Source organism: Xyrauchen texanus, chromosome 4 (assembly GCF_025860055.1).
Source record: "Xyrauchen texanus isolate HMW12.3.18 chromosome 4, RBS_HiC_50CHRs, whole genome shotgun sequence".
In the NCBI taxonomy this organism is placed as follows: Eukaryota; Metazoa; Chordata; class Actinopteri; order Cypriniformes; family Catostomidae; genus Xyrauchen; species Xyrauchen texanus.
The window spans coordinates 47,777,568-47,799,424 of record NC_068279.1 but is presented as its reverse complement, the minus strand read 5'-3'; the positions used below and the strand labels follow the sequence as shown (position 1 = coordinate 47,799,424).

At 39.9% G+C, this 21,857-nt stretch overlaps 1 protein-coding gene across 1 annotated transcript; it reads right to left on the bottom strand.

Moving 5' to 3' along the window:
* Positions 1–203: 203 nt before the first annotated feature.
* Positions 204–2,261, bottom strand: LOC127643129 (leucine-rich repeat transmembrane protein FLRT1-like). The gene has a single exon (XM_052125711.1). It carries the CDS (start codon positions 2,259–2,261, stop codon positions 204–206), a length of 2,058 nt encoding a protein of 685 aa, XP_051981671.1.
* Positions 2,262–21,857: the final 19,596 nt, after the last annotated feature.

The window sequence follows — 21,857 nt, the reverse complement described above, 5'->3', positions numbered from 1 at the left end:
CTACCTCAAATGGCATCATTGCCTCCTGGCACCGCACTCAAAATGCTGTTTCCTATAAGCATCTGGGCCAATTAAATGTTTTATAGTGTCATGAACAGCAGGCTACATTGTAATGGAGACCAGAAGGCACAAATAGATTCTGCAGAGCCCATGAAGATCTATGCAGTACATGACTCCTAATTATACTTGCTAAATCAGGGATATCATGTGTAGGAGTAATCTATATCTGGAATGCCTCTTTCTCTAAAGCCACGGTTGGTATCATAACCAGAATTGGTCATGTTATTGGGTGGCTTGTATAGACCTGTGCCATTGGAGGGGAAGATAGTGTGTATTATGTAATCCTCTCGTACTGGTTTGGGTTGAAGGGGCTGCCTTGCTGTCATCTGAAATCCAGGACCTCTGATCTCTAAGATAGTATTGTCTTTCTTGGTGCCTGACTCAATGTAGTCATCACAGTGTTTGCTCTTACGAGAACTACTGTGGCTGTAGTGATCTCTTGGGATTGGCCGTCTTGTACGGTGCCCATACCAGCAGAAAATAGCAATGATAAGAGCAAGTGAAACTATTGCTGTAGCACCTCCAATAATTCCAACAAGTGGAAGAGTGGTCATTTGATCAGAGCTCTGGTCCTCACTTTCATCATCAGGCTGGTTGGGATTGGACGTTTCAGTTCTGGCACAAACTGGTACCTCATTCGGTTCTGTGTCACCCTCAGGCAAGCTACTTCTGCTTCCATCGTTAGACACTAGAGGAACCATGCAGATGATGTAGCTGGAAGCAGGCTGGAGGGAGGTGAGAAGATACTCGCGCCGATCACCCCTAACCAAGGTCTCTGTGATGGACCCCATGGTAGAGCTGGTTCCTAGACGAAGCCAGCTTAATCGAAAGGAGGAAGAGGTTTGTGCAACGCTCCAAGTAACCCGAATGCTGTCACTGGATAGAGGTTTCACATTCAGTGCCAGGTTCTTGCCCACACCACTGCTGCTTAAAGTGTAGTCCAACCCTGTTTCTGGGAGACCCAGGCCAGGTCGCTTGGATCTGAGAGTGAACAGGGACCCTTGAGGGGGAGAGAGAGTAGAAATGGCTCCCACCCCTCCTCCACTCACTTTGTTACCACCAACCCCTGCACCTACTCCTCCACCGCTAACAGCCGCCAACTCGCATTCATCCATCTGATTTGTGAGGTCTCTAAGTGCCATGTCTCGAACTCGCTCTGGTGTCTGGCAGATTAAGCCTCTCAAAGTTATTGTGTTCCCCTTTGCCTCCAGCCAATCATGGAGCCAGCGCAAGTTGCACCCGCAATGCCAAGGGTTGCCTCGCACAAGTAGCTGGCCCAAGCTCTCCAAATCCCTGAACAAGCCTCTGGGAAGTGTGGTCAGGTTGTTTCCAGACAGATCTAGGCGCTGTAGCCGCCGCATACCATCAAGTGAACCTCGAGGCATGTGTATTAGTGCATTGTCCTGAAGGGAAAGTCTCTGCAGGTGGACACTGGGCAGGTTAAGAGGGGGTGTTTGTAGAGAATTGCGGACCAGGGAGAGCTCTGTTAAATTTGACAGGCGTGAGAATGTATCATCAGCTATACGTTGATTAGCTAAAAGATTACCATCCAAGACCAGGCGGCGTAAAGAGGACAAACCACGGAAGGCATGAGTGGGAATTGTGGATATTCGATTGTCATCTAAACAGAGCTCCTCAAGTGAGGCAGGAAGACCAGATGGGATGCTGGAAAGGTGGTTTCTGGAAAGGAAGAGCAGACGTAGTCGAGGGTTGTCCGCGAAGGCCTGGTCCTCAATACTGACCGTAGAAACAGAGTTGTCGTCCAGATGCAACTTTTCAAGAAGCGGAAGTCTAGCAAGAGCAGCTCGTGGTAACACTCTAATGTTGTTGTCCTGGAGGTGAAGCTCCCGTAATGAAGGTGGTAAATGCACTGGAAAGTCATCCAGCTCATTATCGTAGAGATATATAACACGGACCAAAGTGTGATGCTCCAAGGACTTTGGAAGCCCTGCATTATCAATTTGATTGTTCTGAAGATAAAGGACAGATGCAGATGGCGGAAGTGGTGGTATTGCGTTCAGTCCACGGTCATTGCAGTAAATAAAGTCCTCATCACAGCGACATACAGAGGGACACAATATGTCCCCTTCACCATCCAACCCTTGCGTAGAAGCTGCAGCCATCTCCAATAGCTCAGCCAATAGTGTGATGCACAGCAGCAATAAAAAGAGCAAGTCTTGTATACCTTCAGGAGCCATCATCCAACTGTCCTGCAAGCTGTTCTCGTCTCCAATCTCCTTTTATATCGCAATGGAATGGTTGTTTAAAGAAGAAAAGGACTCCCACCAATGAGGATTCTACTGTTTTCTTTCACCCTGGATATAGATAAAAGAGAGAGAAATACAAGCTCAAGTTAATACCTTGCACAGATTTTTCTGATGTTCCAATTAAAATCAGCGAAATAGGAAAATCATAGACTGTACATGACAGCACAGGTTAATTAAATCACATCCAATTGCTTAGTCATGCTTAGATTCTTAGCTATTTTGCACAGTCACAGTTCAATTAAACTGCTGGCCTCATCTATCTACAGTATATGCCATGCACATAGTAAAATTCCCTAATAATGGTGGAACAGTATTTAAATAAAAACATATTGCCCTGAAAGTAATTTAGCTCATTCCAGTCCAGCACAATGCCAATTATGGATTATTAGTATAGGGCAGATGTAACATTTTAAACACAAACCTTTCCTATTAGGAGGAATTCAAGGAAAGAATGCTCTTCATAGTAATTCTATATATATATATATATATATATATATATATATATATATATATATATATATATATATATATATATAAAATATAAAAATATTCAGATAATTACAATGCATTACATTCTTATGGCAGAAGAGTTAATCATTGATAAGACCATTCAAAGAATACAATGTATTGTTTACTACCATATTATTGATCATAAGTCAATCATTGGCATACAGTTCACAGCAATCGATTTCACAAGTGAATTTGTCAATCAGTTGGAGATTTATTATGAGGGCTTGTTTAAGGACAATGTATTTATTTTTATTTTTTTTAGAAACAAGCCAGGGGTATACATAGTACACAATACTTCAGATATATTTTACAATAATGCCAAGACATTATATTCATTACATAGTGTAATGGTTTTCAATGCTTTGGAGTTGTTGGAGGTACAAAGAGTATTTACATCATATTTCAAGTCTTTACAAAAAAGTGCAAATAGGGGCCTTATAGACAAACATTTAAACTTATGTATAAAAAACATAGCAAGAAAAATAAACAGATTAATCAGAAAATATTAACTTAAGTTATCAAAACTGTGAAAACCAAATAAAGCGTCTTTATAAAGCAAAGAAATAGAGGTATGTACAAACAAACATAATTTTCTCCATAATACTACAGCGTGGACACATTCCCAAAAAAGGTGAGGGGCAGATTCATCTTCAGCATTACAGAAGGAGCAAAGTGGATCTATTTCAGGGAGCATGTTTCTTAAATAAAGATTGACTGGGTAAAAACGGTGCAACAGTTTAAAGGACACCTCCTTAACCTTGTTGGTAATTAAATATTTGTGAGGTAAAGACAATACGACCTGTGTCAGACATGCTTGTGTCACGTCTTGGGTGTGTTGCGTCATAAAAATAAAATGTTTTGGTCACTGTGTCAAGTTAAATCTAGTTTAATACTCAATCTTTAAACACATCTTGAGATCCCTTAGTTAGCATTTGCGCTCCTTCAAGTGTTTTGAACGCAAGAACGTAATGCACGTTTGTGTTGTGTGTCCGCTGAAGGGTTGTTAATGTTTTGTTCACTGTAATAAACTGTGTGTTGCTCACACAGCTGAAATTTCACTTACTGCCCTCTGGAGTAATCAGATGGTACTACAAGCTTGCATTTCACAGGAATTTCTCAAGAAAGCATTGCGATTAATTGCGTTAATTTTTTAAACTTAAATGAACAGCCTTAAAAAACAATTATACATATACATGTATGTTTACAAACAACACTAACGGTATCATATGGCATGTGCGTATTGCGGTATGATCTTTATTTTAATGCAAGTTTCCTGGGTTCAATACCTACCTGCATAAAGAAATTCATTTTTTAACCAAGCAAAATTGTAACTCTGTGTCAGTGGATGAACTATATCAGAAATGTGGGCACATTTGTTGCATTTTATTTTGTGATTTCGCTGCCATTTCAGGTATAGGGGTGTAAAAAATATTGTATTGTGTTGTATTGTACGATACGACACTCATGATTCAATACCATAAACACAGTAGCAGTTCTAGCTTGTATGGCGCCCCCCGCCCGGGCTGCCCATGTTGCCCTTGCCTAAATCCACTCCTTTATAAACAAACAGAATATAGTGTAATTAAAAACAAGCAGCGCAACATAGAGAGTTGCAAAACAGTCTCCTCCCCGGAGAGTAGGTGCTGAGTGCTCACAGGACAACAGAGCAACAGATCTACAGCACATAGGTGAGAAGATCAGTGGCAAACAGCAAGTAGATTGAGGTGTTACAGCTTGTCGAATTTGCCAAATATCTGTCATGTCCCGGTGCTACAGTACATCAATCATGTCGTTTTATATACACCGAGATCACCACACAAATCGGTGGATTTGCGATGCAGAAAAAAAGCAGTAGTAAAGTTGAACTTCTCCCAGACGACACATAGCATGACACTGAGCAAGACGCTCATAAGTAACAAAAACAAGTTTATTCAAAAATCTGACAATGTAAGAAACCAGATTTGTTTCCCAAAACCATCGTTAGCCAACTTTGGTCGCAAGTTCCATCATTACCAACATAGTTCAACGAATTAGAGCTTCCCGAAACTGTAGTTCCAACGAACATTCGCAAACTGATGCTACAGATGTTTTTCCTACTATGGTCATAGTTCCTTATTAGTTTGCTATGTGGATATCATTTGATATTGCTGAGGATTCTATAGGCTATCATTCACTCCATACACTCACCTAAAGGATTATTAGGAACACCTGTTCAATTTCTCATTAATGCAATTATCTAATCAACCAATCACATGGCAGTTGCTTCAATGCATTTAGGGGTGTGGTCCTGGTCAAGACAATCTCCTGAACTCCAAACTGAATGTCAGAATGGGAAAGAAAGGTGATTTAAGCAATTTTGAGCGTGGCATGGTTGTTGGTGCCAGACGGGCCGGTCTGAGTATTTCACAATCTGCTCAGTTACTGGGATTTTCACGCACAACCATTTCTAGGGTTTACAAAGAATGGTGTGAAAAGGAAAAACATCCAGTATGCGGCAGTCCTGTGGGCTGAAAATGCCTTGTTGATGCTAGAGGTCAGAGGAGAATGGGCCGACTGATTCAAGCTGATAGAAGAGCAACTTTGCCTGAAATAACCACTCGCTACAACCGAGGTATGCAGCAAAGCATTTGTGAAGCCACAACACGCACAACCTTGAGGCGGATGGGCTACAACAGCAGAAGACCCCACCGGTACCACTCATCTCCACTACAAATAGGAAAAAGAGGCTACAATTTGCAAGAGCTCACCAAAATTGGACAGTTGAAGACTGGAAAAATGTTGCCTGGTCTGATGAGTCTCGATTTCTTTTGAGACATTCAGATGGTAGAGTCAGAATTTGGCGTAAACAGAATGAGAACATGGATCCATCATGCCTTGTTACCACTGTGCAGGCTGGTGGTGGTGGTGTAATGGTGTGGGGGATGTTTTCTTGGCAGACTTTAGGCCCCTTAGTGCCAATTGGGCATCGTTTAAATGCCACGGCCTACCTGAGCATTGTTTCTGACCATGTTCATCCCTTTATGGCCACCATGTACCCATCCTCTGATGGCTACTTCCAGCAGGATAATGAACCATGTCACAAAGCTCGAATCATTTCAAATTGGTTTCTTGAACATGACAATGAGTTCACTGTACTAAAATGGCCCCCACAGTCACCAGATCTCAACCCAATAGAGCATCTTTGGGATGTGGTGGAACGGGAGCTTCGTGCCCTGGATGTGCATCCCACAAATCTCCATCAACTGCAAGATGCTATCCTATCAATATGGGCCAACATTTCTAAAGAATGCTTTCAGCACCTTGTTGAATCAATGCCACGTAGAATTAAGGCAGTTCTGAAGGCGAAAGGGGGTCAAACACAGTATTAGTATGGTGTTCCTAATAGTCCTTTAGGAGAGTGTATATATCTTTAATTCTGTCAAAACTTTGACGATGTTTACAGGCATTTAAAAACTATTTATTCCGGTGTTTTGCAGAAAGTGGCATTCTGAAACGTCACTTAAACACAAGTGCAGCCATTTAAGGGATTAAATGCTGTGAAGAGAAAGCACTTTATCACATGCAGTTTCTGTTGAGATCACAGCTTTTATGTGTTTATGTTTATGCGTAAGTGCCATTCGTATGTTTTTGAAGAGTACGCATGTGCGTATGTGCTCAAGTGCATCAAGGGAACACCAAAGTCTGATGCAGAGGGAAACCCCACTATTGCAGCGCAATGCATTGGATGTATTACAAAGTGCATCCCGCTTTCGTGTCTTCAGCAGCTTTCTCGTGCTAAATGGCTTTCTGGTGAACGTGTAAATGAGCTATTACAATTTAATATCTGCAGAACTTATTACACCACTCCCTGCGTGACATCACTAACAACAAATCTACAGTATGTTGTTGAACCAATGTGGTTCAAATGATGAGAGAGCGACATAGTTTCGGGAAACAATCATGACTAGCTAGTTAATTTCTCCAACGATGCATCATACTATGGTGGTAAAGCAGTGAGTTACGTCGTTGTATGGGAAATGCACCCTGGGTCAAAGAGGTAAGCACATCTGTGTGTGGGAGTGTGCCTACTGAAGGTACCAGAACATGGTTCCAGTTCGTTCTGGACCATTTTAACTCCTAGTTACATTAAAAAGCTCATAATATGTACCACACTGTTGATTGCATATATTGTCACAAATTTTATTCTTCTACATTTTTGGTGTGCATGCAAATGTGAAATTATGTTTACTGTACAATCATTGCATGTCTGTTTGCACACAATTGTGTTGTTTTCAAGACCCTGGTTAACATCTGGTTAAATGAGCCTGCGGACCAGTTTGGGGTATTTGGGTCACATCATACAGTACAGAGATGAATGGATAGAGAGAGGAGACAGACCGATTTGTGGAGAGAGTGGGAGGGATCAGTGAGCATATGATATTGGGATTGTGTGGTTCAAGAAGGTGTTGATGGGAACACCACACATCTAAACAATATCAAATGCCTAACCTACAAGGTTCAGGCTATTTTACGTTAAGCCTCACCTGGCAGTAAATGTAAGCGCAGCATAGTTCTAGCGGGAAGACTAGCAGCTGTACATCATTGCACCATTAGCTGGGTAATTCCTAGCCAATCTCATGTAAACCATTGCTTTATAAGTCTGCTCACAATCTATCACATTGCTGATTCAGTGTGCTAACACAGCAACCTCCAACATCCCACCATCACCAGTTGAGTCCCGTCCTGCCCGGGGTAGGCTCCTCGCCTCTGCCTCCTATCTCCGTTAGGATATGACGGTTCCGAGTACAACTTCTTCGGACCGCCAGACATACGCCAAAGAGAGACATTACTTTTCTGTTTTATATTCATCAAATAAATGTCATCTTAAATATCACTCCAGTCTGCAAGTCTTCCTGATAGAAATATAATCCAAATATGTGACTATGATGATATACAGTATACATTTGTGTATATTCTAAAATTTCCAAATTAGAAGTTGGTGAATCTTTAGAGAAAGTGTTTGGAACATTGTTTTTAGAAGTACTCCCTCTTACAAGTTGAAGAAAAAGTGACTCAGTTAATATGCTATAATTCAAAAAGTAACAATACTTTAAATAGTTACTGTAAGGAGCCGCATTAATGTACGGGCTTACCTGGGGTGAAGCCCCGGGGCCCATGGCAGCAGGTGGGCCCCCCAACTCCCATGGGGCCCAGTAGCGGCATCTGTAATGCTATCAACGTAAACCTATGCATGCAATACTTATTTTTTTGCGATTTCTTGGCATAAAATGGGTAATTTAAAATATTATTTTTAGTCATTATTTGCCATTATTATTATAATATTTTTATTTTATTTGTGAGCATAACAGAAAACTTCACTACAGTATCTATAGTTTAGCCATGGTATTTAGTTAAACCATAGTTACCACACAATTAACCATGGTTACTACAACAATATTACTGTAGTTAAACCATGGATTCAGCCAAGGGCGTAGCAGCCACGTGCAAAGTTTTTTGCAGGGGACAATAATCATCTTTTTAAAAAGAGATGAGGAACACACAAATGAGAGTTATTTATTGACATATATTTCTTGATCGGCAGCATTAAGTGAAATGCACTGCAGGAAATAAACAAAGGACAACCTTCTTTTAAGCACACATTTTAAGTGGAGTTTATATCAGCGCAAGAGTCTTCATTAAGTTATGCTTTTTACATTATGCTTGTGAGGTAATAGTTTGATCGGTTGTTTTTTGCCAATTTAAGGAGATAACTAGATCTGTGTTAAATATGTAAAGCTATTTTTAATATCAGCTCCTGGTTTTTACCTCTATGTTGGTGTGCACTCGAAAAACTGTAGGAAAAAAGATAGATCTGCTGTGTTCTTAGAACACTTCGAATGAAATGAATTGATATGTAGGCATGCTTTTTTATACATGAAAACATAAGGACGTTATTGAAGCTTATTATAATTATTATAAGACTTTTATTGTTGTCTTTTGACACACAAACTGAAGGGAGATTATAGATTTGCTTTGTTCTTATAATGCTTAAAACCTCCACTAACGTCTCTTTGTAGGTCTATAGACATAAAATGTTTAAAGGATTAAAAAAAAAAATATTCAGTGACTAACTTGTTTTACACAAGACACCTTCTGACCTCACCAGAAATGGTCAATGAATCATAAGTGAATGTAGTCAAAACACTCGAGCCACTTGGATACATTTAAATCACACAATGCAAAAGCACAGAGTAAAAAATAAAATTGTGCTCATTCACAATTTTCATTATTGATTAGATCATTTATCTCAAACAGTCTATCGCTCCACACACCATCTGATTGTCAAAACTCATGTTACATCACGTATACTCAGATTTGTATTTGCATGTTTATTTGTTTTTTAATTAGCTTTTATACCCATTTGCAGTATGCAGGAATGTTCAAATTAAATCAAAACCAAAGAAGCTTGTAAACAGTGTTCTCTTGTAAAAACCGAGCTGCACTTCTGGTTGTATCGCATCAGTTCTTCCGTGAACATGCCAACGTCACACTTGAGGCAGCATGAACTGATTTCCCCCATTGATGCGCAATGGAGAGCGACCGGAAGTAAACAATTATAGTGAAAAGGACTTAAATATTGATCTGTTTCTCGCCCAAATCGATCGTATCACTTTAGAAGACAACCACTGGAGCCTATTGATTACTTTTACTACAATTCATTTTGCTTTTTGGAGTTTAAAGTGCTGATCACCATCCAATTTGCATTGTATGGACCTACAGAGCTGAGATATTCTTCTAAAAATCTTAATTTGTGTTCTTCAGGAGAAAGAAAGTCATACATATCTGGAATGTTATGAGGGTGTGAATGATGAGAGAATTAAAAATTTTGGGTGAACTATCCCTTTAAATGAGAAGCGAGTCAGAATTACTTCTGTAAAAATTACTCTTTTTTTTTTTTTTAACTCTAGGGCATCTTAATATTCATATTTTATTTTAGCATAGTAACAACCTGGTAACCACCCAGAACAGCCTAGCAACTGCATTGCAATGTGCTACAAACGTAGAGAACAACATAGCAACAGCATTGCAACACCTGGCATCCTCCCAGAACAAACTAGCAATCACATACTGTAGCAATGTCCTAAAACACAGAGCAGATAATCTTGGCAACTGCACAGCATGCCCCAGCAACCAACCAGAATACCCTAATAACCAACCTAGTAACCAAACAATTGCAAAAAAGCACTGAGAACTCCTTAGCAACCACCCACAACACACTAGTATTGCTTAGGCAAGCATCATTCACACCTTCAGAAAATGTCAAACTAATTATTCCCCATTATATCCTATATTTCAGGTTAAATGAGTTTTGCAAATGTTATTGTTAGACATTTTCATGAGCATATATGGTCATAGTATAAACATCGTACCTTGGTTAAATGTAAAAGGTAACTGCATTGATTGACTTGAAACTTGATTTGAACAGGTCTCCTGGCAAGGCTCATATTGTTTAAGCCAAAACACAGATTACAATAGGGTTTTCTTCTGTTCCCTAGTGGACATGACGCAACCCGCATTGTTAGATGTGTGCAACCTTGTGATTTAGATTCAGAGTTTGTGATTCACAAAACAAATCTTTTAGACCACTTTTTGAATCTTTTTGACCAATTCAATGGAATCAAATTTAAAAGATTAGACTCAACTAATGTCCGGGAGAAATTCTTTGGAGTAAATTTATTAATTGTCTCTTAAAGATGTAGTGAAATAAAAGTGAAAGTCAACAGAAATATTAAAACTCAAGTAAAGTACAACTCTACTTATGTACAGTAATGATGTATTTGTACTCCCTTACTACACACCTCTTGGAATAACACTGCCTAAATAATAAGATTAAGCAGTCAATCAGTTGGTTGATGTCAGAAAGTAATCGATAATTAAAACTTTATTAACTTAAAATCGCTTTTATGCCCATCTCTGGAGCGCTTGGGAGCCTTCTGGATCCGGGAGGTGGTCCGTGGGACAGGGGGCGGAGCTGCCTGGGGTTTCTTTAAGAGGGCTGTCGCTCTTTTAGAGGGCTGTCGAAGCACTCAGGGGCGTAGTCTACACTAATGTGCAGAAGAAGAGAAAAGCCGCTGAAATGCGCTTTATTTCCAACAGCGTATGCTCTTTAGAGGTGAGTGGAACAGCAGTGGGTTTCACTCAGCTCACTGAAACAACCGCTCGGTTCCGAAGAAAAAATCTGTCTGAACAGAAGCATGCTTCCCTCCTTTTATACCCGTATGTCCGGGGAAGGGGCATGCAAATTCTGTTCGCCAATTCTCATTGGCCTTTTCGCAAAGATAAGAGGTAACCGAGGCTCTCAAGAGAGACCCCTAGTGTCACTACATCGACACAACGCAAAGTGAGTGACAGAAGGGGAACTATGGATATCTAAATAAAAACATCTTAACAGTTTTCACATTACAAAGCACAAGATTTAAAATGTAGCTTTCACAAAAGTCTTGGATTGTACTTTGATAACATACCATGTTTTTTACATGTATAATAAACATTCTACTTTTTGGTCCTTTTAAGTGCTTCATATGCTTTGATAAACATTTTGTTGGAAAATGTATTTATCTTCATACAGTCTGCACACACACACATGCACATGCCATTCTTCATCAATGGCAAATATGTAATGTACAGGCTTCATTTCAATGAACAGTAGGTAAATATCCACTTCATCCAGCACTGTTTTTGTTCTCAGTCTTCTATAAGTATCCAGTTTCAATTTTACTTAGTGAGAAATCGCTTTAATCGTCCGTGAGTGAACTGCTCAAATGACTCGGACTAAATTGCGAGTCGATTCAGCCTGCTTTGCACGCACGCTTAGAGCAATTCATTGAAAGAACTGAATCAAATGAGTGATTCATTCATGAGTAGGGCATTGCTAGTTCTAATTCTGTACAGAAAATTTGACATAGCCAACAAGGCTATGGTGCCATGTGGGCATGGGAAGGCGCCATGTCATGTCATCAGAGCACAGTCAGCGTGCGTGGTGCAGTATATTTGACGCAGGTTCGGCACATCTTGAAAGGGTTCGGTAGATAGGCCCCCCAAGAAATGCTGCCATAGGCACTTGCCTATGTCGCCTAATGGGTTGACCAGCCCTACACATACTGTAGCAATACACTAGAACAACATAGCAACTGTATACCCTAGTATTGTGGAGGCTAGTTTTGCAAGCACTACTCTTCTACTTCAGTTTACAATTTCTTCAAAACATTGAAAAATGTATTGTCTAAAATAGACAATGTGTAATCCTTGCTTTTGTCACTCAAACATTTTGGTGGGTTTTAGCTGACAAAAAAGGGGGGACCCTTGTTCCAGCAGACTGATCTCACAGTAAATTTGGAAACAGTAGGTTGACGTTTTTATCTAAACTTGGTCTGTGCTTACTGAAATTCAAAGCACTGCCCCCAGTGGCTGAAGCAGGAAGTGTTTTTGAATGTAAAGGCACATGTGAACTCCAGTTTCCAGTTGAAAGTCCCACAGAGGGGCACCAAAAGTGAGTTACAAAGTGAGTTTTTTTTTTAGCTGTAAAGGATGTAATACAGTGAAGAGGAATTAATATTTTATTAACTCTACTCCAAATCCAAAGTCTAAACCTCTGAATCATGCTCGTTGCTGATATTGCGAAAGTAATAAGTTCCTGGTTTCACCACAGGACAAGAACATGGGCCTCCCACATGACTGACACAACATGCTTCCGGTCATGCCAGGAGAAGGTAACTATGATCTCGTGATCATGTTGGTTCCAGAGTATTCAAACTATTTTTGCATTCTGGGATATACAGTGGGTACGGAAAGTATTCAGACCCCCTTAAATTTTTCACTCTTTGTTATATTGCAGCCATTTGCTAAAATCATTTAAGTTCATTTTTTTCCTCATTATTATTATTATTGACAGAAAAACACAGAATTGTTGACATTTTTGCACATTTATTAAAAAAGAAAAACTGAAATATCACATGGTCCTAAGTATTCAGACCCTTTGCTGTGACACTCATATATTTAACTCAGGTGCTGTCCATTTCTTCTGATCATCCTTGAGATGGTTCTACACCTTCAATTGAGTCCAACTCTGTTTGATTATACTGATTGGACTTGATTAGGAAAGCCACACACCTGTCTATATAAGACCTTACAGCTCACAGTGCATGTCAGAGCAAATGAGAATCATGAGGTCAAAGGAACTGCCTGAAGAGCTCAGAGACAGAGTTGTGGCAAGTCACAGATCTGGCCAAGGTTACAAAAAAATGTCTGCTGCCCTTAAGGTTCATAAGAGCACAGTGGCCTCCATAATCCTTAAATGGAAGACGTTTGGGACGACCAGAACCCTTCCTAGAGCTGGCCGTCCGGCCAAACTGAGCTATCGGGGGAGAAGAGCCTTGGTGAGAGAGGTAAAGAAGAACTCAAAGATCACTGTGGCTGAGCTCCAGAGATGCAGTCAGGAGATGGGAGAAAGTTGTAGTAAGTCAACCATCACTGCAGCCATCCACCAGTCGGGGCTTTATGGCAGAGTGGCCCAACGGAAGCCTCTCCTCAGTGCAAGACACATGAAAGCCCGCATGGAGTTTGCTAAAAAACACCTGAAGGACTCCAAGATGGTGATAAATAAGATTCTCTGGTCTGATGAGACCAAGATAGAACTTTTTGGCCTTAATTCTAAGCGGTATGTGTGGAGAACACCAGGCACTGCTCATCACCTGTCCAATACAGTCTCAACAGTGAAGCATGGTGGTGGCAGCATCATGCTGTGGGGGTGTTTTTCAGCTGCAGGGACAGGACGACTGGTTGCAAAGGAAAGATGAATGCGGCCAAGTACAGGGATATCCTGAACGAAAACCTTCTCCAGAGTGCTCTGGACCTCAGACTGGGCCGAAGGTTCACCTTCCAACAAGACAATGACCCTAAGCACACCGCTAAAATAACGAAGGAGTGGCTTCACAACAACTCCGTGACTGTTCTTGAATGGCCCAGCCAGAGCCCTGACTTAAACCCAATTGAGCATCTCTGGAGAGACCTGAAAATGGCTGTCCACCAACGTTTACCATCCAACCTGACAGAACTGGAGAGGATCTGCAAGGAGGAATGGCAGAGGATACCCAAATCCAGATGTGAAAAACTTGTTGCATCTTTCCCAAAAAGACTCATGGCTGTATTAGATCAAAAGGGTGCTTCTACTAAATACTGAACAAAGGGTCTGAATACTTAGGACCATGTGATATTTCAGTTTTTCTTTTTTAATAAATGTGCAAAAATGTCAACAATTCTGTGTTTTTCTGTCAATATGGGGTGCTGTGTGTACAATAATGAGGAAAAAAAATGAACTTAAATGATTTTAGCAAATGGCTGCAATATAACAAAGAGTGAAAAATTTAAGGGGGTCTGAATACTTTCCGTACCCACTGTATATGCAGGTAGTGTCACTGTGCCCACCACAGCTATGAGACCTGGAACGGATTGTAACAAATGTATAAATTCATCCCACTGTGTATGAATGAGTTGTATGGGTGTGTATGTGTGGAGGAGAGTAAGGAGTGTGGCATAGTCACATGGGGACTAGTACAAATGGGGCTGTCCAGACAGGCTGTCGCCTCAAGGTGTCTTCCCCTCTCTCTTTTCCAATATTGCTGCCAGTGGGAGGGCAGGACAAGACTATATCAGATTACATCAAGGGACAGGCCCAAAGAATGACAGAGTGACTGCATTTGCATTGTTCCAATATCCACCCCTTATCTGCAGATGCCCAATGTCACATTCTAGTGTAAAGTAAAAGTGTATTTTATAAGAAAAGACAAGTCTTCTAAAATGCTTATTTTAGAGCCATTTATCTGTAAGAATATTTTTTGCAATATGTAAGAATTAATTCTTAAGAATTAATATACTATAAATGTCTGAATCAAGTAATTTCACTTTTAAGTCGATAATTTGTACCTATAATTTGTTTTATTTCATGTTCTCCCCAATTTGGAATGTCCAATTCCCAATGCACTCACCTCAATCTGGGTGGGGAGGACGGATCTCAGTTGCCTCCACGTCTGAGACCATCAATCTGTGCATCTTATCACATGGCTTGTTGAGCGCATTACCACGGAGATGGAGTTCACCCTAGCAACTGGCCAACTGGTTGCTTAGGAAGCCTGACTGAAATCACTCAGCACGCCCTGGATTCAAACTTGCAACTCCAGGTCTGGTAGTCAGTGTCTTTAATTGCTGAGCTACCAAGGCTCCTATAAATTGTTTATTTTACTAATTTAATAAATATTTATTGTAAGAATTGTTATTAATAGCTGCCATTATTTATTGAACACTGGTTTCTTTAAACATGTTTCCTTGGCTGCAATAAGCCTGGCCTTCACTGTGGTATAATCATTATTGGCCTCTGGTGACTCATTGCTTTAATAGACATGCCTTTGTATGATGTATTGTTATGTTTAATGATCATACATTTTTTAATAGTGTAGAAGAAGGGGATGAGACAACTGTGACAGGTTATGTTTATTTTAGAAGCTTGCTTATGTGTAAATAGTTGAAGTCTGTATTTTTGTTTCTTGACAAAAGTTTATGGCTTCACACGTCAACTGTTTCGTCCCTGTTGAAATGGTGGTGTAGAAAGCAAGGATTTGAATGTCATTAAATATTATCTGTCAGACAGTGCACTGCTGTAAATATTTTGGGAATTGAAAATAGGATTCAGGTTGGGCATGAGAGACATAAGCATATTTATGGACGTTTACGAGAAACTGAGAAACTGATCAAAGGTTGAATTAAACCAAAAGAGAGTGCATTCAGTGTACAGAGTTAGTTTGGTGTGCTTTTGAATTGAAGTTTTGGGCATAAAAGATCGTCTCTTCATCCAGGTTCCACCATGGATTTCAAATAGTGTTAAAAGATTTTCATAATCCATCCATTCAGCTACATAGGTAGGCAGTCAGCCAAATACCAATTCATCCACCAACTACCTTAATATCCATCAGTTCATTTTACAACAGCCCATGAAGAGCCTGTGAAGTAAAACCAAGGTAATGTAATACCTGGAGAGAGCAATCGATTAGCTTGAAGTACAAAACCAGCATGCTGCCATTTTTGCTCATGGGCACTCAGTTCTGGCATGGTTTTTGGAGCCATGGCACCACAAGAACATGCTCAATCCCAAGTCCACACTTAGAAAACAATGGTACAGTTTAAGGTGCAAGGCCGTCGCTGGGGCGGTACCCTTGTTTTAGGTACATATCTTTACATTAAAGGGTTAGTTCCCCCAAACAAGAAAATTAATTCCTTATTTACTCTATGTTGTTTCTTTTTCTGGACACAAAGTGAGAAATTGTGAAAAATGATTGTGCTCAGTGATGTCATACAATGGCAACTTATGGTGACTAACTCTTCAAGCTTCAAAAGTATAATTCAGATGTCTAACAAATTATTTCATGAGACTCATGATTGTTCTGAAAGCATTCAATGAGGTTTGGTGAGAAACAAACAAAATCTAATGTATTGTATTTAGTGAAATTTATGGTCGATCATTGCTCTCCACGGCACGTTCCTGATACTGCACAAGAGCAACAGATATGCAGTTACCACAGAAGCATGTCAAGTATTAACAATCACCAAAACGCATAATGTTAATATTATGATAGATCAGAATTTAAGAGATTGAATGCCCATTGTAATGAATATACAACCTATGTGGGGATAGTTCTTTAATTTGTCAACCTCCAATTTAGACTTTGGGAAATGGTATCTTAATACTGTGGAAGGCTTTGTATGGAAAATTGTAATAAAGCATAATATTGTTACATATTGTTTTGTTTTCTGTCTTAAGAAGGAAATACATGTATTAACACAGGAAAATAATTATTTTTAGAGTAAAATTTTAACACTTTCAAAATCTGAGATTAATCATGATTAACTATGAAAAAATTATGCGATTTATAATTATTTAACCATTATATTTTTAATTGTTGTTATTTGATTGCTTTCTCAGCAAATATATATATTCATTGCAAATAATTCAATGAATTAATTGGAATATCATGTAATACATGGCTACTTTTGAATAGTGAAGAAAGATGCAGGGGTTATTTGTCAAAACAACCCAGCCAAACCCTGACCCCTTGAGTAAAGCAGATTTCAACCTTATCTTGAACAGGTTACACAAATTAAATTACTCTGACTGTGGCCTATGATCTGGTATTCATTTACCCTGCTTTCATGCAGAAGTTATATTTAAAACAACAGCATCAAGAATAATTCAAGATGTAAAGCTAATGAATGCTGGAATGTATTGTAAAGGTTCTATAAGTTCAACCTGAGGGGTTACACAGGAAGTTTCTGAAATCTATTAATAAAGCAATAACCCATTCAAGGTAGTGCTTCTTACAGTAAGCTTGGGATAAAATCACTGTAATGCAAGGCCTTGACTGGCTAATTATTTTTATTAAATGGCAGCAACACCAATATTGGGTTTCCATATACATAATGGTTTTTATACTGTACAAACTATATATTCTATCCCCTAACCCTATCCCTAAACCTAACACTCACAAAAAACCTTCTGCATTTTTACATTTTCAAAAAACATATTTTCACCAAAAACTCACACCACTGGTTGAGCCAGAATTTGACATGTCAGACTGAATAACCAAACAGGGATGCGTTTCCTGTACAACAACGTAACTCACTACTCAACCACTATAATTCGATGCATCGTTGGAGAAATGAACTAGCTAGTCACGACTGATTCCCGAAACCGTAGAAACTATCCATCATTCAAACCATGTTGGTTGTGCTGTTGTTAATGACATTGTGCAGGGAGTGGAGTAATAAAATCTGCAGATATTAAATTATAAAAGCTCATTTACACATACTCAAGAAAGCTGTTTAATGTGAGAAAGCTGCTGAAGACACAAAAGCGGTGCACGCTCTGCAATACGACAGATGCAAATGCTGCAATATATGGGTTTCCCTCTACTTCTGTTATATTCCCTGTCTTTGTCTAGACTTTTATGTTGAAATTCTTGTTTAGTTCCCTGTTCTTGTTTCCTGTGTTAGTTTTGTAGTCCTTTGTCGTTTTATTTCATGATTGATTCTCCCTGATTGTTTCCCCAGGTGTTCCATGTTATACTTTGTGTATTTAGCCCTTGTTTCCTTTGGTTAGTTTGACAGTCTTTGCATGTATTGGTGGATGCTCTGTGCCTGGTTCTCTGTGTTTTTGTTTTCATTATATTCTGAGTTAGTTTGTTTATTCTTTGTTAATAAAAGCTGCGTTTAGATCCTCATTCCTCACCTGCCTCGTCACAACATCAGACTTCGGGATTCCCCCAATGCACTTGAGCTCATATGCACGTGCAAACTCTTCATAAAACGCATAAAAACCCTGGAATAAATAGTTTTCTTAAATGCATGTAAATGTGGTCAAAGTGTTGAAAAAAATGAAAGATATAGAACCCTCAGCAAAGTCAAATAATGTCCACACAACAAATTACCCAAATGTGGAGAGCTGTAGTTCCAACCACTTAACTTTATGATTCTGTTTGTGAATGTGCGTTGGAACTAAGGTTTCGGGAAACACCAAATCGTTTAACTATGTTGGTAACTATTGAAGTTGATACCATAGAATCTACCGATGCTTTTGTGAAATGCACTTCAGAGCAATGTTTTAAAAAAATGCCACACTTTTGACACTTTTCAGGGATTCAACTTAGTATGGGCAATATCTTGTAGTTGTCTCTGCACATTAATCTTGGATATAGGAGAAAGTATTTTAAGATTTAAAAAAATACACACTTCACCTTTAAAAAGACATTGCAGTTGCAACCGCTGTATTTTCTCTGACAGAATGATCAAATGCCAAAAATACTAACAGGATGAGAGAGAAAGAGAGGAATTACGGTTCCCATATTCTCCTTGTGTCAGCACTCTGCTGTCAGTGAAGCTGCATTTTACTGACAATCAAGATTTCAGATCTGTATCTCTCCCCAGCCCTCCCCCTCTCTGCGAGTGACATTAAGTACATAGTCAAGATCCCTGTAGGCCACTGAAGGAATCGTTTCACCATCAAAACCTGTTGCCATTGTATTATTTTGGCTTAATGTCTATCCCCACAGAATCTATGATTCCAAAGGAATGGAAAAAAGAAGCCACACGGCCTTGTGAGGAAAACCGATGGGAGGAAAGAATACTACAACTTTTTTTTCACATTCATTTGAACATTATGGATCTCAATCTATTACATTTTAAGATAAATTGGTCATACATCATCTGCCAATTAATTAATCGAATTAATCACAATTATTTGCATATGAATATTTGCAGAGTGTGGCAGGGCGGAGGGCGGGGCCGGGTCGTGATTCTACATACCCGGTCCCTTATCAGGCTAATCAAGCCTCCGAGCGGGATAAAGGCCGACTGCGGAGGATTGTGCAAGGGAGAGAGATTGTTTACGGACATGTCCGTCATGTGTGTGTTTGTGTCTTTTTAAGTTTATAGTTAAAATATGATTTACATTGCTTCTCTCCTCCTCCTTTCCATTGAACTACGTTACACAGAGCAATGCCCAAAAATACAAATAATTTAATGTATAATTATTAAATAATAATTAGGGGTCGCCACAGCAGACCATCCGTGATCCGCATATTGGACTTGGCACAGTTTATACGCAGGATGCCCTTCCTGACGCAACCCCCAGTGGCTGGGGGACTCTCACTCACACCTACGGGGGCAATTTATAGTCTCCAATTAATTTAACCTCTATGTTTTTGGACTTGTGGGGTAAACCGGAGCACACGGAGGAAACCCGAAGGGAACCTGGGATCTTCTTGCTGTGAGGCAACAGTGCGAACCACTGAGCCACTGTGCTGCCCCTAATTATTAAATAATTATATTTAAATAATGCTAAATGTAATACATTTAATAAATACAATAATTCTGATTATTAAAATACATAACATTATTGTGGCAGATGAGTAAAGCACTGATTTGACAATATAGTAAGTGGCTTTAGAAGTCAACATATTGTTTGTTTGATTTGTATTTAATTGAACATAAGCCTATAATTAGCCTGCAGTCCACAGCAATCCATATTGCAATTTAAATCCTCAATCTGTCTGAGGTAGACTTTAGGGCTCTCTGATGGTTTTTCTAAGGACACATCTAGTAGCGAACTACATTTAAGCTTTTAAATGTGGCAATATATTTAAAAATATCTTATTATACACAATCTGACACAATATTAAAACCACCTGCCTAATTTAATTTAGATCCCCCTTGTGCTGCCAAAACACCTCTGACCTGTCAAAGAATGGACTCTACAAGACCTCTGAAAGTGTCCTGAGGTATCTGGCACCAAGACGTTAGAAACAGATCCTTTAAGTCCAGTAAGATGCGAGGTGGGGCCTCCATGGATCGGACATGTTAGTCCAACGCATCCCATAGATGCTCAATCGGAATGAGATCTGGAGAAATTGGAAGCAAAGTCAACACCTTGAACTCTTCGTCATGTTCCTCAAACCATTCCTGAACAATTTTTGAAGTGTAGTAGGGTGAATTATCCTGCAGAAAGAGGCCACTGCCCTCAGGGAGGAATCTTTAGGTAGGTGGTTCGTGTCAAAGTAACATCCACATTAATGCCAGGACATATGGTTTCCCAGCAGAACATTGCCCAGAGCATCACACTGCCTGCCTCCGCTGGCCTGCCTTCATCCCATGGTTCATCCTGCTGCCATCGCTTCCCCAGGAAAACAACACACACGCACCCGGCCGTCCACATGATCTAAAAGAAAACGTGATTCATCAAACCAGACTACTTTCTTCCATTGCTCCATGGTCCAGTTCTGACACTCACGTGCCCATTGTTGGTGCTTTCGGCGGTGGACAGGGGTCAGCATGGGCACTCTGACCGGTCTGCGGCTACGCAGCCCCATTCAAAGCAAGCTGTGATGCACTGTGTGTTCTGACACCTTTCTACCACGGTCAGCAATTTGTGCTGCAGTAGCTCTTCTGTGGGATCAGACCAGACAGGCTAGCCTTCGCTCCCCACGTGCATCATTGAGCCTTGGGCGTCCATGACCCTGCCAATGGGTTCACCAGTTGACCTTCCTTGGACCACTTATGGTACTAACCACTGCATACTGGGAACACCCCACAAGATGCTCTGACCCAGTCCTCTAGCCATCACAATTTGACCCTTGTCAAAGTTGCTCATATCCTTACGCTTGCACATTTTTCCTGCTTCCAACACATAAAATTCAAGAACTGACTGTTCACTTGCTGCCTAATATATCCAACCCCTTGACAGGTGCCATTGTAACAAGATAATAAATATGCACTTCACCTGTAACTGGTTTTAATGTTGTAGCTGATTAGTTTAATCAGAGCAATATTTCTCAAAAACAAAGAGGATTTCTGATTGAATGCATCTCGATTAAGATGACAGAATTGAATTTGAACAGATCCTTTCACAACAACAACAACAACAACACACACACACACAAAACAATATCTGAACAGCAGCGTTTGACTACATATCACAGTAATAACATCCCTGTGTTTGTCTGTGCCCAAAAAAAAACAAAAAACATTTGGGACTGTCCTAAAAAGATTCTGGGGTTAAACCCCAGAAGTCCCAGTCTCCATTGACTGGCTAAAATACGGGACAAATCACCATCATGCCACCTTTGAAAAATGGGATGATCCCTTATTTTATTGGACGGGTGGCAACCCCTAGTCTCACTACTGAAAAATTTTGTTATGTAATGTGACAATCCATCGATCTGGATCGATGCATCGATCAAATAACCAACGATGCAATATCATCAATTCAACGTGTAAACATCTATGTATAGTTTTTAAGATGCACCTTTTTTTAACATTCTCATGCCAGCCACATCCGTATGCATTTCCATCAAGGGGATGCAGCTTATGATATTCATATAGTTTAATAAGTGCCAAATATGCTTCTCATGTGGGACATGAACTGCTCTGTGAATGCGTGCC

What these genes read in the sequence shown, in the direction of transcription:
- LOC127643129 (XM_052125711.1), bottom strand. Translation starts at nt 2,261, where the DNA reads ATGATGGCTCCTGAAGGTATACAAGACTTGCTCTTTTTATTGCTGCTG.